General features: G+C 41.4%; 1 protein-coding gene across 5 annotated transcripts in view; it reads left to right on the plus strand.

Moving 5' to 3' along the window:
* Positions 1-19,541, plus strand: part of GAS2 (growth arrest specific 2) — a 118,451-nt gene that overhangs the window by 52,441 nt on the left and 46,469 nt on the right. For all 5 annotated transcript variants that reach the window (XM_081836013.1, XM_081836010.1, XM_081836009.1 and 2 more), the window contains 2 exons: positions 2,594-2,735; positions 18,676-18,739. In XM_081836013.1, coding sequence (XP_081692139.1) covers positions 2,594-2,735; positions 18,676-18,739 — 206 coding nt within the window. The remainder of the gene's footprint in view (positions 1-2,593; positions 2,736-18,675; positions 18,740-19,541) is intronic.

Raw genomic sequence — 19,541 nt, forward strand, 5'->3', positions numbered from 1 at the left:
ACTCTGGGGTTGTGGTGCTCATCTCGCTTTATTGGCCGAGGGAGCTGGCGTTTGTCTGCAGACAGCTTCCGGATCATGTGGCCAGCATAACTAAGCTGCTTCTGGCGAACCAGAGCAGCGCATGGAAATGCTGTTTACCTTTCCGCCGGAGCAGTACCTGTTTATCTACTTGCACTTTGACGTGCTTTCGAACTGCTAGGTTGGCAGGAACAGGGACCGAACAACGGGAGCTCACCCCGTCGCGGGGATTCGAACTGCCAACCTTCTGATCGGCAAGTCCTAGGCTCTGTGGTTTAACCCACAGAGCCACCCGCGTATGTATGTGATTTACATACATTTAAAAACACCGGTTCTGGTATTTGACCTGCATCCCAAACAGGAGGCAAAAGGGAAAGTAAGAGGAAGGAAAGGAAGTGTCTTGCCAGTGCACCCCCTTCTGCATCAGTTACGTCCCAATGATATGTTGCTGTCTTTCTGCTCCTTCTGCACAATGGTTGCTCCAAGCAGTGAGTCACTTCTGTGGTTTGGCAGTTGCTTTCTGGTTTGTCTGTAGGCTGCCATCTGGAGAGTTTGGCGGTGACATAGTGGCTTGAGCATGTGCTTTTTGCGTTGTGGCTCCAGTTCTCTGGAATTCTCTTCCCTTCGAAGTGAAGCACGCTCCAGCATTGTCATGTTTATGTCGTCCGTTAAAAACTTTTCTTTTCTCTCCAATTAGCCTATTTTATTTCTGCGGTTTTTCATTCGTGTTGGTGTGTATGTCTTAATACTGTTTTATGATCTGGATTATCTTTCATGTTCTGTTTTCGTTCTCCACTCAGGTATTCTCTGAATATAGAGCTACTTGTAAATTCAGAAACAAACAAACAAAATTTGTGGGGAGAAGGAGGGGACCCCAACATTGTAAATTTGCCAGTAAAAAAAACCTAACTCAGTTTATATACCATTATGAGTTTGGGGAAGAAGGTTCTGTACAGAGACCCTTCTAATCCCTGGCTTAGCAAGTGTTAACATCTAATCGAGGCTTCTAATTCTTGGAATAGCCAGGTTATCCTCTTGGTGAGGTGTAGGGAAAACAAAGGGAGTGGCTTTGTGGGAGCCGGCAAATGGGTGGGACAGATAGTGAAAAGGACAAAAGCCAAAGCTGAGAGCTGAGATTTTTTTTTTAGGCAAGCTGGGGGGAGAGCCAGAGCAACGTTTGAGAGCAGTGTTGGATTTCTGTTTGAATTCAAGGCTGCAGCTATGGGAGAAACAAGACTCTCTTGGGGTGTTGATGCTGTGAGCCCCTCCATCGTAGGCTCAGGTTGTATATATGTGTAAAGAACTATATATCATAAAGACACCACAGTCTCTGCTGTGCTACATTCCCAAAGGAAACATATATGCTTAGAATCCCTGGAATATTGCACCATTTGGAGATTGGAGTGGCGGGCATTAGCTAGTGTAACAGCACCCTCTCTGTTCCCAAAACTATTGCATCACTTCAAGTGGTCCTTTGGGCTTGGATGCTATATCAGCTGTGATTCCTTTGCCAGTAGCTGAGGTTATGTGAAGCCCATTCAATCCCATGTTGTTTGGCTTCCTTTCCCTACTGCCCCCCCCCCCAGTGTTTTGTGATGCTTCCAAGAAATTATTTGGGACTAGTTTTTTTACCCCTTTTTTTCTTTTCACAAGCAATCTATGTCTGGACATGGAGCTGGAAGCTTTTGCAGACATCATTTGAGCTTCTCAGCGCTTGGCTTATACAAAATATTGCATTTTATAACCAGATCCAGAACAGAAGCAGATACTCCATAAATCACTTTAATAGCCAAGCTGCACATTTTAACTATTTATTTTTAGTCTTGCTTGCTCTGGGATGAGAAAACTTTGAATGTGTATGGCACTGTCACACCTATGTATCCTGCCAAGCGGATCCCCTCCCCTTGTTCTTAAAAGTTGATGTCATACAAAAACTGGCCATTTTTAGCAGTAGGGCTGAGAAAGTGTATTCATCTCCAGCCCTCTTAAAATTCCAATCATCTACGAGTTTTATACATCCTGTAAGTGTAGACGGAGGCTGAGAAGAGGGGCACTTTCACCCGATCCAACACCCCTTCAAGCCCAGCACATATGGGGTTTGGGTTGAAGCCCAAATATCCCTCTTCCCCCTACCCCCAGAGGGGTGTATAAAAGACTGCATAGCAAGTCTGGGTAAAAAAGAGGTCAGTCAGGGCCCCTGCGCCTTTTGATACGTGGACGAGGGAATTTTCGTAGGTGTAGCTTGTCATGCAAGCTAAACTGTCTAAAATTCCCTCTTCTGCACAACTATTAAAGGTGCGGGAATCCAATACTTTCTTTTTCTATCCACCTGCAATAGGGGTTATGAAAGATCTAGATGCATGTGAGTGGAAGTCTTTCCACAGCCCTCTGGGATCTGTATGTTCACACAATTACAATCAGTGTAATAAAACTAGGAATATTAAAAAAAAAAAATCCTATTGATTAACTGGAAGCAGGCACACCCTGGGAATATTTATCGAGAGGCATGTCCAAATATTAATAAGCATCCTAAATCATCATGTAATGTATAATTTTCTTTCTGTTTGCATTACAGATAATGCCGGTGAGGAGAATCCCATGCAAAGCCAATGCACCACCTGGATCCTTTTTTGCACGGGACAATACAGCAAATTTCTTATCCTGGTGCAGAGATGTGGGAGTAGACGATACTTGTCTATTTGAATCTGAAGGTTTGGGTATGTGTCAACTCCTGCACATCACAATTTCCAGTGTACTTATATCGGAGCGTCAGTCATGTCCCTAGTGATTATCACTGGGGGCAGAATCAAATCAAGGTGTCTTTGAAATCATGACGCACCATTGAGTCACTTTTTTAAACAGAATGTTCTAGGCCACAGCTGCTTATTTGTTTTAAAATACTGCATTCAAAATATTACAGATACTGCCTTCTATTAAATGTGGTATTACTTTGAGTGGTGATGAAAATGAAGGATGTTTTGTGGAATTTCAAGAGAAAACCTGTTCTAGTTTAATTTTGACCACAGTCAGTTAATTCTGCTCTGCAATATTATGGACGGTTACCTTGTGACAGTCAGTTTCACCGCACACAATGGAACTTCTGTCCTGAATGCATACAGAACACCCTGTGCCATACTGATGGCTGCTGCAGGTCACGGATATTTTGATGTCAATAGTCACTAATCAGGATATTAGGAAGCAAGCATAACTCCACACTATAACTGAATGAAGGGCCTTAGGCAATGCTTAGGCTGCTCAAAACCTCCTGGCATGCTAGCAGAGAGCTCCACCTGTGGCAATGCACAGCGAACGACAGCAGGGCATGTTGGGTGTGGGAATGGATGAACCACATCAATTGCCCCTTTGTTCCCTGACAAAATGGCACAACTTCATTTCAGCCCTGGGGCTGGTGTAGTTAATTCCCTCCCGCTACTGTGAGTTGGTAGGAAAGAAGAGAGGAACTGAGCGCCCAAACCTCCTGCCCTATCCTCAGTGAATCTGCACAGTGGGTGTGACAGCTGGGCCATAGGCAGATCTCTTTTCCTCTTTGACTTTGTTAGTAGATGTCAGGGGCTGGACTGAGGAGGAATGGTGGGGGCTGCCCCCTTTCTCTTGAACCTTCCTGAGAACAGTAGGACAGTATAGATTTAGAACAGTGGTTTGCAAAAGGGCATAGTTCAGAGGCTGCAGAGGGGAGAAACTGGGAAATATTGGAAGAGGAACAGCAGGAAGAAGAAACACCAGGGGAGAAACAGCTGACAGACTTAGTGTCTTTGGAAAGCATTCCTGAGCCCCCCTCTCCCAGCACCAGGCGAGCATTGAGGGTAGTCAAACAGAAGGCTCAGAGGCAGAAAGCTCAGATTAGCTGACGCAGGGGTGACGTAGAATAGGAGAGATGTAGTGGGGTGGGACTTTACTTGGAGCAAAACCATTATCTCGGGGATACTGCATTAGTTCATCTCTCACTGTAAATATTGAATAAATTGGTAAGAACTTTTATTATCTATCTGCTTACTGGCTGCCACCGTGGGAGGGATCAGATTCCCAGAAGCTTGACAGTAGCTACTGTAGAACTGGGAAGATGTCTAATTCTGCAGGACTGGACCTTAGTTGGATCACACATAAAGTTTCACTTGTATATTCAAAATCGGCATTTTATGAATGAATGAAGGAATAACTAAATGCTGAAACAACATCTAAATAATATTGGAACTATGCATTCCACTATGCATAGTTCTTGGTCTTTTAGTTGCTGGCTCTTGAAAAAGGAATTCTATCTACATAGTTCAATTAAGCATGCTTATTGGATCATTATTATTGGCATCATTATGATATCCTCCAAATATTTCTGTATACTTAGCATGTGACTTTGTCAGCTAATTGTATGATTACTGTTCTCTTATTATGCATATAAAAATAAATACACTCTGGAGTGCAAGAGAAATGTGAAAGTGGATGTTACTGCATCATACCAGACCCAGTCGATATACATTTCAACAACAGCCAGAATTCTGTATGCCCAAGCATGGGAAAAATGATGAAGCAAGTAGATTGGTTCTCAGTCCCCCCCCTCCCCCATTTTTCAGGAAAATCTGAAAACAATGGAATATTATTAAATTTACAGTGATGTTAAATGGCGAAGAAAGACTAGTAGATGGGATTATTAACCCAAACTGGCAATAGGGAATTTGGAGTGTTGGGAAGTGGTGTGGAGTATATGTTGATGTAGAGGATTAGTAAAAGAATAGTAATAGTATCCTGCTGTTAGGATGTGAATAAGGATAAATATTGGAAGCAGGCGAAAGCCATAGAGAAAGAGACAGGCTTGATTTCTGCAGGAATCCGAGGTCGTGGCTATGGGAGAAGCAAGATCCTCTAGGGGTGTTAATGCTGTGAGCCCCTCCATCTTAGGCTCAAATTGAATATATGTGGAAATAAACCCTGTATCATAAAGACATCACAATCTCTGCTGCCCCTCATTATGAGGAAACCAAACCCTGGGGTAAGCTCCTGGAACCTCTGGAATCTTGCACTGCTTGAAGATTGTGGTAGCATGCAACAATATTTTCCTGTGGAGGAAAAAAAGAAGAATTAATAACTCCAGTAAGCTAATTCTTATTTTAATTTCATACTTAGGCCAAAAACAAGTCCCAAGTGAACTAATAATTAAGCACAACACCAAAATTACTACAGCTCTGTAATAACTGCAATTTATTGCTTTGCACTGTGCACTTGAAACTGTTTAAATGAAAGAGGGATGGTATTACTGCTGGACTGGATCCAAAGTTGCCTTGCGTGAGTGAGTGGAAAGGCACCTTTACTCACACAAAGCTTTGCTGACTTCACTCTCCATCCCATCCCACACAGCTGTCCAACGCTGTTTGGGAAGGTTCTCCCAACGGTCAAGCGGAGACTTTGGTGGTGTTTCCAAAGGTCCGCAGTGGGGAGGAGAAAGGGGCAGGAAAGCCATATTGCATGAGTGGAACTCTGCTCATACTTACCCAGACCCACCCCTTTATTTTCCCCAATAGCATTCATGATCAATTTGCCTACATGAAAATTGTACCATACTACTTAAACAACTCTAATTCCAACCAAGACCCTGGATTCATCAGCTGAGGCCCTTCTGCGTGTGCCTCTTTTGAGGGAAGGGTGGAGGGTGGTGATATGAGAATGGGCCTTTTCAGTAGTGGCTCTCCTCTTGTGGAAAGCTCTGCCCAGGAATGTGTCATCACTATCAACTTTTAGGCAATAGGCAAAAAGGTTTCTTTTTATCTGGGCTTTCATCCTTTAATTTGGATGAATTTCATCCTTTTGAACTGTGGGATGTGTATCAATGTGTTATTTATTTTGTGCTGGTTTTATAATGTTCTTGATCTTTGTACTGTTTTGCCAATAATTTTGAGTCACTTTTGGGGGAAAACAACCAGTAACTGCAAATAATAATAGCATGTGTGTAGAGTTTTACCTATAACTCTTTGCTACACTCGGCAATTGTTTTATTTTGAAGTCATGTGGTTGTTTCCACAAAATGTAATCCTTCTTCCCAAACAATTACTGCTTTTGTTGTTGTTGCTGCTGCTGTTAATATAAATATTTTATCATTTTTTAATACCAAAGTGCCTTACAGGATAAAAACTGAAATAGCAATCAAGTTCCAAATCAAATATAAGAATAGGACATAAAATGCTCATCCAAATAAGAAATAAATTCTAGCCACTCTACTTTTAGTCGCCAAGAAATAAAGGTGAAGGATTAAATAGTAAGATACAGAAGCTTGGAAAATGACTTTCCAGATTATACACTGACCTTTTTGCTGGCTGAGTCATCCAGTGAACTGAAGCAGTTTATGAGATGGACAAATTATTTTTATCTTGACCACCTCTGCCTTCAAGAAGCAACAATTTCAGCAAAGTCATAATCTTAATAATATAATTTTTCCTCCTTTCATGCTTATGACAAATCTCTTTTGATACAAAATTTAGGACAACCTTTTGCCTCAAGATTGCCTTTCAGCCGGAGATGAAGAGAATCAATTGTTGGGTTGGACTTGGAATCAATTAAAAAGTGAAAAGCTGTTGTGATGGAAGACAAGTCTGCTGGAGCACTAAATGAACTCACTGTGCTATCATCAAGAGGCTTCTGTTTTCCACTGCTCAAAAGGTTTTTCAGTGTGTGCAGCTCTTATCTGGATTGCAACTGATCTGTTTGCCTTCCTTTTCAACATTCTTTTCCTTGCATTTTTAATATGTGAGAAGATTGTGCTATCCTCATTCTGTCCTTGGCTTCTAATATTACTTATCATCATCATTACGTGATAATTATTAATGTATTTTATTACATATATTCCAGGCATTTATATACTGCCCAAGTAAACATGTCCTCCACTCAAAAATCAAAATCAGTCAAATATGTACAGCTAATTAACAGCTAAAAATGCTCATTTTTTAGTTTTTTGGGTGTTGGCATGAGGCATTATGACTAGACCACTCCAGCAAAACAGTGTTAATGTGATGATATCCTTTTTAATATGAATGGCAGATCCAAGCCACTGTTCCCAGTGACTATCCTTTGTGAAATATGTGTCGAGAAGTCTTCCAGTTGGACGGCCTCTTGCTCTGCTCCGGTCAAAGTCATTACGATGAAGTTAGCACAGCTACTTGCACAAGTAACGACTCACACAAGTTTTTTTGAGAAAAAGAAATATTACTGCTTTGGGGGCTGGGTGTGTGTGTGTGAATGAGGGGACAGTTTTTTCTCAACCGACTACTTGCACTGGTGTTGCACAGCTACATGTTTAGAGAGCTTGTGCCACACACATCTGTGCATTGCCAGGGCTTTCCCACTACCACACAACTCTGGAAATCCACCTCAGTTACAAAGTTGGCCTACTTGAACCTCTGCCCCGTCCCCCAACCAAGCTTCAGGGCCGTAGAGTGTAATCCCATAGAATAACAGCTACCTAGGGTGGTGCTGTGGGTTAAACCACAGAGCCTAGGACTTGCCGATCAGAAGGTTGGCGGTTCGAATCCCCATGACGGGGTGAGCTCCCGTTGCTCGGTCCCTGCTCCTGCCAACCTAGCAGTTCGAAAGCACATCAAAGTGCAGGTAGATAAATAGGTACCTCTCTGGCGGGAAGGTAAATGGTGTTTCCATGCGCTGCTCTGGTTCGCCGGAAGCGGCTTATTCATGCTGGCCACGTGACCCGGAAGCTGTACGCCGGTTACCTCAGCCAATAAAGCAAGATGAGCACCACAACCCCAGAGTCGGCCACGACTGGACCTAATGGTCAGGGGCCCCTTTACCTTTAGAAAACGTGATCCTCGGGACTGAATCTCATGGATAAGTTATCTTCTTACGGCTATGTACTGGATTATTTTCCAGCCTGCAAGCTGCCAGCAAGGCACCCCTTTCTTTGTGTAAAATATTTTTTTAAAAAACCCTGTCAGCACATGATTTCATTTATCAATTGCCATTTGCTCCGACTGAGCACTAAAGAGTGGTTTTCCCAGTGGGAAAGCGGCAGGACAAGAGGAAGCATGAATAATCCAAATGGCAGGATGGAACCTATAGTCAATCTCTCATAACCTTGCTGGGTCTTTCACACAGCAAAAAATGAGGTAGAACGTGTTTCAACACACAACATTATGAAATCCTTTACTTGCCTAGCAAGTCAGGGCAAGGGTGTGATGGGAAACTAACTGGAATTCATTTCCTGAAATTAAATAAATTATATTTTGATTGAATACCTTTAGACATGGAAGAATAATCAGTTTCCTTCCATTTCCCCATACTTTTCACTGAATACTTGTTAAAGGGAAGACTTGTTATCCCTTTTGATGCTAGTGCAATTTAAATGAAGAAAAATGGCAATAATTGTATTAGAAGCCTTTCTATTCGCCTGTTAGGCGATGTACTTCCCACACATGCAACAAATAAAAGACAGTGAAGGATAAAATAAAATGTGAAAGACTCTTTTCAATAGTGCTGTGAAATATGTCCACACATGACATATTTGAAATACTGGTATTTGCAATGCCTTATGAAAGACTTTTGTATCTTTGTGACTTTATAGTTCTGGCAATGTGGTGGTTGCCAGGGCAACTCAGCTTTTTCATGATTAGTAAGACAAATAGGTATGAAAAATCAGTGTAAATTGTGAAGGGCATAGCAAATGTTTGTTCTCTCTTCCTTCTTTGGCCAAGTGTTTGTTGAGCACCTTGGTGCACCTGATTTTTGATGTTTGCTTCCTACTATATTTTGTTTTTTCTTTCTTTCTTTCTTTCATTCATATATATATAAACAATACCCAGTTCCTGCTGCTTTGGAAACAACTAAACACTAATATTCCATTTGCCCTCCTGTTTTGACTTTTCTGTAAAAGACTTTCACCTTCTGGATTATTTTTCTATTTTTTTATTGTAAAGGCATCACAAAGGGGTGTCCTCACGACATTTAACATTAGAATTTCATAAATACATAAAGCGGTTCCACCATGAGGGGGCAGGACCAGCAGTTTAAAAGAGCAATAACAAAAATGGTGAGGAAGGAAGGCAACTGCACTTTGCAGGCCAAAGAGTTCCATAATCTGGGTAAAGACGTTGAGGAGGCCCTGAATACACAAAGTTGTGGTTGAGAATTCAACCCATGAGGTAGATGCAGACAAGTTAGCAACGTGACAGTTGTGGGACAGGCCAGTTGTCACTGCAGTAGCAGTTCCACCCACAATCCGGTACAAACTGTCCCTGATTTGGCATCAGTGGGGCGACGACTACCTGTGGATGCACCCAGTCTGGTATTCTGTCTTATCACAGATTGGTAGGCCTATGTGACTTTATGTTAGCAACAGGGGATTTGGCAAACCTAACAGGACTTCAGTGTCATGGCAGCGGCACAAAGGCACAACTTGCGCCACTGTTGGAGCACACAATCACTACTGCTTGATGGTTTTCTGCTGAGTCGGGTGGTATTCAACTAGGTTTTACTCAGCATAAAAGGTAAAGGTAAAGGGACCCCTGACCATTAGGTCCAGTCATGGCTGACTCTGGGGTTGTGGTGCTCATCTTGCTTTATTGGCCAAGGGAGCCGGCGTACAACTTCCGGGTCATGTGGCCAGCATGACTAAGCCGCTTCTGGTGAACCAGAGCAGCGCACATAAACACCGTTTACCTTCCCGCCGGAGCGGTACCTATTTATCTACTTGCACTTTGATGTGTTTTTGAATTGCTAGGTTGGCAGGAACAAGGACCGAGCAACGGGAGTTCACCCCATTGCGGGGATTCGAACCGCCGACCTTCTGATCCGCAAGTCCTAGGCTCTGTGGTTTAACCCACAGCGCCACCCGTGTCCCTTTTACTCAGCATAGGCCCACTTAAATATATGACCATGGCTAAGTTGGCCCTATTATTTTAAAGGGGTCTACTTTGAGTAATGCTTAGATGAATACCACTTAATGTTAATTTATCATAATACTGTAGGTTAAAAATTGTGCAGTAAGGTTTGGTAGCAGTAAAAGTGATCCGTACATATGTGTGCAACGTGCTCAGAAAGAAACATGTTTAATGGCCTGATGCTTATCTATGTTAATATGGCTGGTTCAGATCAACCCTACTGCACTTAGGAAATGTGACCCACTATTTCACAGTGACAACACAGTAAGCCAAGCTATGGTTTACTGATGGTGACTAGCAGGCCCTTTGCCCTTCCCCGTTCCTTTTTACTGCCATGCCACACTGAGCCAAGTCAAGATTTGGCTTAGCATATCGTTCAAACCAGGGCTCATTATTGAAGTCTCTCACAAACCATGAGTTTTAGGTGTTGCAGCCAAAAGGCCCAGGAAGGAGCAAAGTAGTTGTTAACGCCTTTCCAGGAGGTTTGTCGGGTTTTTGGTAAACCACAGTTTGGTTGACCATGTTGTGCAAACCAGTCCAATATACTTAGACAGAGTTATATGCCCTTAGGAAATAATCTCTTCCAGAAGATGCAATCAGAAGAATGTACCTCTAGAGTAGTTCTAGGGTTGTTTACATTGTGAGAGACACAGTCAATTTGCTTTCAGAAGTTCTTTCTTTGGAGGTTGTTCATTTGTGTTTATTTTCACTGGAAGAAGGTATTTTCGATTCACTCCTTTGCTCAGTACATGGGGTTATTGTCGGGTCACACTAGGAACGCTGCCTGTTGTGTAATGAGTCAGAGATGAATCAGGATTCCTTTTTATCCAGGGTGCTTTTTAATTTGAGTTGCACCTTGAGTGTATAAAGCAAGTCAAGTTTGAAGCGAGTTCAAGAGGTACCTTGGGAAGAGTGATAACACAAACAAGTTCTGTGAACCGGGTCAGTTTTCTTGTGGGCATTGTAAATGTGCTGCTTACAGGCCTCTCTGTCTGGAAACAGGCCTCGCAGCATTTGATTTTCATTATGTTGGGGGGGAAAACTCCAGTTCACGTTATTTTAAAACATTATGGCATGCCCTGTGGGACTTCTGATTTGCTTCCTTTGACAGCAACCCCCTCCCATGCTTTTGAAACCCCTCTCAGGTTTTTTTCTTTCTTTAAAAGGCTTGCCATGGTATCTGGGCAGCTTCTCTTTCAGAAACACAAGTACCAAGCCCCCTTTGGCACAAAGAACTAGTCACACAATTTTTTTTGGATCCTGTATTATGTTTCTTTTTTTCTGTGAAAGAAATAGGCAAAATGTGCTATTGCTCTTCTGTGATGCAGGACAGAACTGAAGTTCTGTGTCATTGCGGCAGTTCTCAACCTGTGGGTCCCCAGATGGTGTTGGACTACAACTCCCTTCATCCTTGAGTTCTGGTCTTGCTAGCTAGGGGTGATGGGAGTTGTAGTTCAACAACATCTGGGGACCCACAGGTTGAGAAAGGCTGGTTTATTGGTTCATGGCATTTGCAAACTTACTTTACTTATATTGGGTGGGGCTCTTCCACTTCACAAAGAGGCCTACCCCACCTGCAGAAGTATTCTGTTGATGTTTGCCCAATACAGATGTGTACTTATTGAAAATAACCCAAGGTTTATATATGTGGTTGTGAATGCAATGTTGTGGGGAGGGGGGTGGTTGTCCAGTGAAACCAAGAAAGGGAAAAAATGCAGGGGAAAATCAGGTACAGAAGCTTTCTGATATGTTCTATTCCACACGCAGTATGATACAGTATATACTAGTGGGATATAACTGGGCTAAGTATGAAAAATAGTCAATATTAGAGGTGTGCAACTGCTTTGGGCACAGTCTGAATAACAAGGAGGACTGAGGTGATTTTACCCTTCCTGGAGCTGAATTGCAATGTAAACAAAACACTCCAAGTTGGATCAATTGGCTCCCCACAAAGCCTTGTACCTTTCTGTCTCTCGGTTTATATGTACTCTCTGCTTTCTCTTGTTTTTCTGTGTGTCTGTTTTTCTACTCTAGGTCCTTGAACTTTGCAAGGAGTGAAACTGTCAACATGCTGATTGTGGAGCACTGAAGAGCCCTCAGTGCTTCTTTGTTGGTGTTAAAGCAGAGGACCTTTTTAAAAAAAAGAAAGTTAAAAGCTTAATTTAACTTTAAAAAATGGTCACAGTTCTGCTTAAGGGGGAGGGGTGAAAATCCTCTTGAGCTCTTCAGCATTTAAGGGCAGCCCCACCCTGAATTGTCTTAATATGGATTATAGAGGGAAATGAAACCCTTTTGTTTCCACTACAAAGGCCTCTGGACCTCCAATTGGCCCATTCCTAGGATCCCCAAGTGGATTATTTCAGGGGGGAGCAGAGGAAAATGCCCTGGAGGCAGAAGGTGGAAAATGTGTAAAGTCCATTATCAACAAAGTGCATCCTGCTCCTTCATGGGAGGCAAACCAGACATGAAGGGCAACAGAGACTTATTGACAGACCTGTCACAATCCTGCTTTGGTTAGAAAGCAATGCATCCCATTGCATGCTCCATACCTTGCCTCCTTTTCTCTTGGTGACCCTGGTCTTCTGGCTTGCCCATTGCCTCCCACCCCACTCAAGATGATAAGAAGTTTGACACACCAAAAGCCCTTAGTATAACCTAAGTGGCAGACAGATCAGCGATTGGGTCTTCGGAACAATTCTGAAGTCCATTATGGGGCTTTTCCTGAGCATCTTCCCATTTTTTCCTTAAAGGGATGCTAATCCAATCTTTAACATGGACATCTCAGTAGTTTCCAAAGACCACTTCCTCAAATGTGAGTCAGACATCTGATCCAGAGTGCCTATGTGAACAATGCAAAATTCTAACAGTAGTCTGCATTCTTATTATAGTTCTCCATGGACTGCTTCGTGCAGCCTAAACTCCTGCTAACCACAATAGGAGTGTTTTGACAGAGGACAAATGGGTGTTTGGCTTCCTCACTGTATTATTGAGATCTTCTGAGCAATTCATTTTCGATGAATATGACTGTCCTATATTATTGAATGGTTATAGGATCTGGAAGCCATGAACGCACTTCACCTCTTTCTTCAAAGACTCCATGCAGCAAGAAAAGGGTTTGCCTTTAGTTATACTAGCATGCTAATATGTGTGGTTTGTTTTTGGAGTGTTTTGACATGTATATTTTTCCATCCTCAGTGCTTGTGACACTAGCATACATACACTTATGCATTTATATGACATACATAGGTGTGTGACTGACTTATTTTGATGCAACACATGTTCTTAAAAACTTAATCAACTTTAATCTTTAAAGCAAGCCACTGTTTGCAGCAGTATATTATATTCATCCTTTGTTTGGATACTCTAGAATTTTCTGCATATTCAACTTCTTGATTTATATTGCTTTAAAAATTAAAGATACTGGATGACTATATTTACATTATTCTTTCATGTCCTAAGAGACAAAGGCCCCAATCCAGCTGAAGGTGTTTCTGACTGAGGCTGCAGTCTATATCCATATACATGGGCAAGTCTCATTGAACTGAGCATGAATGTGTAGCATAAGTTCCACTGCTGTTATGATTCAGTTCGAATAAAGTGAAAAATATGTGTGAATTTTTTCAGACTGTTTGACTGAATACATCCCACTGCCCGTTGCATCAGGAAAAGTTTTTTCCTCTGTCTGTCCCCCCCCCAGTTTGTTTAAAATATCCACATTTTTGTATGTGATTTGTCACTTTGAAGATTTTAAAAGTATTTTTGTATCATTCTGTTATTGCATAAATAGTATTATTTTTGACAAAAGTTGTGTAGTTATGAAAATCAATCTTTTTAAAAAAGTTATATGATTCTTACTATGCTTACTCCTACTTTCAGAGAAAACTAGACAATCTGTGGGAGTCAGATATCTGTGTTTAGTAATTCTCACTAGATGATCTCTCTCAAATCCACATAGAAGCTGGTAATTTAGATTTCTGTTTAGTAGTGAAATAATGGAGACAGAATCACAGTAAACAAGAAGCAATACAAAAATGAAGAGTGTTAAAGGTGAGGACCTGGAATAGTGCACAGTGAAAGAAGTGTTAGGTTGCCATATCACTGGCGGTAGAAGATTGGCACACAATTTTACTGAAGTTGGGGGTGTAGTGGGTGGAAGAAAGGGCTCAATGCACGAAATTTTACAAAAAAAGAGCTGTAGCAACTCCATTAACATTAGCAATGTGTGTAGGATGAGCCAGGATCAACTAAGTATTGATAAAGATTGGGGAAATATCAACTTCAGAAATATGATTTGGGAGTAGAAAAACTACACAAAGTACCGTATCCTCTATTTGCTGCCTTCTTTATTTTCTATCTTCTGGATTGTATCTTAGACTTAGAAACACAGCCCCTCCCAACATCTTCACCTCCCATTCCTCCTTCACAAACAGCTCTACAAGTTCCTCTCTGACTCACATTATCTGACCAATCCATTCTGAACAACCTTAGCCAAACCTTTCCTTTTCCTTTATTGCCACACAGTTTCCCTCAAGTACATTCTGACCCTTCCTCCTGCTGACACGTCCAGATAATATGGATTCCTGAAGAAATACAGACAGGAAAGGAAACTTTATTTTCTGTGTAACATACTGGCACTAGGTGAAAGTGCAACAAGGAGGAGTTGTAGCAGTAGTAGTAGGTAATCTTCTTCACCAACACCACTATATAACAAAGATTAGGACTATATTTAGAAGAGGCCATGTTTATGACAATCATTGCTCCAGGGGTTTGCTTGAAATGTATTCCACAGAACCTGCCTCTCTGTGAAAGTTAAAACTTTTATGGATAAAAATGTCACAGTTGGAATTTGCAATGTGCGCAAGCAGTCCAGTGACTTGTAATGCATACAGTACTATGTTAGTTGTATCTGATTACAGTGTATTAGGATAAAGGATATTGATTAATTTATAGCAGAGATGGGAGTTCTATGGTCTTCCAGATGTTGTTGGACTTCACTTTCCAACAGTCCCAGCTAGCACAACCAATGGACAAGGATAATACCACGTGCAGTCCAGAAACATCTGCAGGGCCACAGCCCCCAAGCCCTGATTTATAGAACCCTTGGATTATTAAAAGCAGTATGTAGTCTATATCTGTAGTGGCCAACCTTCTTTACAACTAGGCAAACAATAACATGCTACTGTTGCACACTATAGTACATACGCAGCCCTCTGTGTTTTGGCATGTTTTTAACCACTAGTCCACTCACCTGGAGAGCAGGCAGCAACATAGTGGGAAGGTAAACGTGTGCTGCTCTGGTTCGCCAGAAGCGGCTTAGTCACGACCTGGAAGCTGTACGCTGGCTCCTTCAGCCTATAGAGCAAGATGAGCGCCGCAACCCCAGAGTCGTCCGTGACTGGACCTAATGGTCAGGGGTCCCTTTACTGCTCTCCTTGACACCGGCAAATTCCAGCTGGCACCATTGCTGCATGTTGAACATCCATGTTCACACACACCTTTCTGAACATGTTTGTTTCCTTTTGTTTATTTGTAAAAAGAATTATCCTGCTTAATATAACCCCCCCCCCAAAACCCCTCTAAGTGTCTTACATGAAAACAGTAACAATTCGACAGCATTCAATAAATTATCCTAAAAGCTTGATAAAAATCAGATTAAAAACAAAAGCATGCTCATGGGTGGGGGGTAAGTAAATTCTGTGGAGTAATATTATTATAAATATACCATGAATCAGGTTGATTTTACTACAAATTCTATGTTTATTTGGACTAATTCAAATGGCTCAGTCCCGTGGATTTCAAAAGAACCCCACTAGTGTAGGCAGCAACTAAATGACTCATACGAAATGGTTAATGCAGACGGTATACTAATATTGCTACTGATGCTTGGGGAGAAATTATTGTAGGCTGTAAGTGTACACCAGCTGCACCAGAGTGCATGCCAGCGGTTGGGTCGCCATCTAAAATATGATGAACTCTTAAGAAGATGCAGTGCTTTGGGTTGTGCCCCATGTAACTCCTTCATTACATTAGAGTTGGCATTAGTATGGAACTAATAGCATTGCTATAGACCCATTATGATTTTGGCAAATGCGTGTGTAAACAGCAATTCTATTTCCAGAAAAGAATTCAGTTATACTATGCAGCACTTATTGTATCATATAGAACTCCTCCCTCCAAGTTTCACATGCATACCCGTGTCTGTACTGAGCTCAGGAATGCTAGCAATTTTGCTTTTAACGTATCGGCATATTCTTATCACTTCACCAGATACTTGGTATTTTTTAATAGTTGGCTAGTACCTGCACTGTCTGTCATGCTCTAACAATGATTTCACTCTCTCAAATTGTTTGTCATGAAATGCATGAAATGTGTCTGGAATATGTGAAACAGCTGCACAGCAGCGCATTCCTTTTCATCAGAGAAGCGAAGCTCTGGCAGAAACTGTCTCTCGCCAGTTCAGTTGTCTCATCATTCCATACTATGTCAAGTCTTCAAATGCTGCCTCATTAAAATAAATTAATAGGACACGTCTGGATAGCGCACAACATGTTTCAAAACTTTGTGGTTTCTTGTGGTGTGATTGCATCAGCGTATCAAATCTTGTGGAGTTCAAACCATGGAGGACTATACCTATGGATGAATACTTAATTTAATAGATTTAACCACACAAGTAAGCATATCTATTTTTTTAGAAGAAATTGCCCCATTTGTAACCTGACCATTGTGGGATGGGAGCCACTTGATTTCAGCATGGTCCTGTGTCATACCACAGAAGGAACAGCTGTAGAGAAAAACACGGTTGTTTGATATGGCGCACCACACCCTTTGAGAACCATTGCATTGTTGTTGTTTAGTCGTTTAGTCGTGTCCGACTCTTCATGACCCCATGGACCAGAGCACTCCAGGCACTCCTGTCTTCCGCTGCTTCCCGCAGTTTGGTCAAACTCATGCTGGTAGCTTTGAGAACACTGTCCAACCATCTCATCCTCTGTAGTCCCCTTCTCCTTGTGCCCTCCATCTTTCCCAACATCAGGGTCTTTTCCAGGGAGTCTTCTCTTCTCATGAGGTGGCCAAAGTATTGGAGCCTCAGCTTCACGATCTGCCCTTCCAGATCGTTTTGCATTGCATTACACACTAATAATGTGTGAAGGGACTATGGTTGTGTGTGTGTGTGTGTGTGTGTGTATGTGTGTGTTCCATCTTACTAGAGCATTTTGGTCAGACTATGTAATGCAGATATGAAATATTTTTGATATATTGCTGTCTGATGATTGTTAAAGTATTGCTTTTCAAATATTGTCAGTTAGCTCCACTGATGAAGAAGTTAATCATGACTCTTTCCCTTGAAAGAGTTGTATCTAACGCCAGTCCTACTCACAATAGACTCATACATTTCAGTGGGTTTATTTTACGTATAAATAAACTAAACTGACAAAATCATTATTCATTCAATACATCCTATCTACAATATGCTGCCTTTCTAGTTGAATGCCCCCAATATGTTTTGAAAATGGCCTGTATTTGGTCAACCATAAATCTGAGATAAGGATACTCTAAGTATGGGAAATCTGTGGCCATCCAGATGTTGTTGGACTTCCATCATTCCTGACTATTGGTCATGCTGCCTGGGACTGATGAAAGTTGAGTTCAACAACATCTGGAGGGACACAGGTTTACCATTCCTCCTGTAAGCATTTCTTGCGGATGTGCTAGGATTGTTTGTTTCATGCAGATGCAAGCCTTAGTTTTATTTGAGTGAATATTAAATAAAGTCATTGCCCCCATGCTTTTAGCTACAGACCAAAATTCTACTGTCTCATTCAGTTTAACACTCAGTACCCAAAAATGTATATATCATCAAATAAATATTATTTGGATTCAGGAAAAAACAATTCTGCTGAGTGCCCCAGATATCTATTGATGTTCAACAACAAGTTTAGGTTGCATGTGGAAAGAAGCATTGCCTGTTCAGAATATTTTTTGTCATTATTATCTTTGATGCAATATAAATGAATGAATGAATGAATGAATGAATGAATAGGATGTCAATTCTGTTAATCCTACCCTGCCTCAAAATCTCTTATTATATTAACTCATTCTGAAAATATAGCTTATAACAGCCTTTCTTTCATCTAAAAACATCTTTAAGGAGTCACCATTTTTTATTTTAAAAAATCTTGATAATATGATTTTATTACTTAAGCCATTAGACTGCAATCCTACGCCCACTTATCTAGGAATAATCCTAATTAATCTCAGTGGAATTCAGTTTTGAGTAGAAATGTCTAGGATTGCACTGTTAATCATCTGCATAAATTTGCATAAGAATAAACCATAGGGGCCATATCCCAAGCTGGTACAGCAGATTTCTGTGTGTGCAACTGAACTTCCTTTTACTCTCCTGTCCCCAACTAGCACTCACACTCTTCTGGAGAAGAAGTGGGGCACATGAAGAGAAAAGGAAAATTATGCACATGGAGCCTTAGATACAACTCTAGAGCTGGAGACAAGAAAGAGGACTCTCTAGGTGAAACATCCATGCGTCTCATCAAGTGTCATCTTAAAAGACCACTCTCACCTCTGTACGAGAGTAGAAGTACTTCTAAGATGGCAGCAACATAGCCATTCTTTATTTGATTGTGTTTCTGTGTCAATAGTTCAGGGCTGAAGCCTTGAGGTTCAGGACCAGCAAACAGACTGGTACATCACTCAGATACATAAAATATCTCTTTTGTAAGTACTTTCTGTCTATTCTTATTTTTTTCAGTCCTCCACAAGCAGCCCAGAGAAGTGTGCCTTTGTTTGCTCGAACTTGGAAGGATTGCTGCAAGGTAGGCAAAAGTATTTGAAGAACTGAGCAATATTTGCATTTTTGACAGCAACAGCTACTGAGAAAATGATGGCTTCAGCAAAGTTATATTGGCCAGGATCAAGACAGATGTCCACCAGAGGCTGCACAGGAGCTTATTGTGGACAGTTGTTCAAACAAAAACAAGCCTCCTTTAATATGGTTGTCTGCCATCTTTAAACCAAGGCAAGGAAACCAGCAGGTCTTTCTAAATCGGATTATTTTTCTTCTGCAAGTTGAAACATTTACAGCAATAACTGCTGCTGTTTTTGCTATATACCTGAGTTAGTCAGATTGGGCTGCTGTTGATGTGTAAATAGTAACAAGATGATGATGGTGATGACGATGACGATGATATATTTGGGTCATCTGAAATAATGGATCAGTCATTGCTTGTGACCAGCCAATGTCCTTACCACTCTACTAAGTCATCTGGCGCATATAAGATAACTCAAGGGACAGGAAAGACATGCCCCTCATTCATTCTCTGAGAATCATGCTGCTTCTGAGAGTCTTGAAAGCATGGCATGAAGTGAAATACTGGCACCCCCCATTCCCCCAAATTCCCTCGTGCATACAAGGTGGTTTAGGAAATGGCATTGTGATATCAGCCACTGAAAGCCATGAAGGACTGACTGAGCTAATTGTGTGAGATGAGTAGATGGATTTTGCGTTGTCCGTTCGACTTCTAAATTACATTTCATTTTAGTGCTTCACCCATATACAATCATGTGTGGATTTAGTTCTACCACGTTAAAGGAGCTGGAAAAGTTTGTGTTTTGTTT

This window comes from Podarcis erhardii (genome assembly GCF_964252035.2).
Source record: "Podarcis erhardii genome assembly, chromosome: 1".
NCBI classification, from domain to species: Eukaryota; Metazoa; Chordata; class Lepidosauria; order Squamata; family Lacertidae; genus Podarcis; species Podarcis erhardii.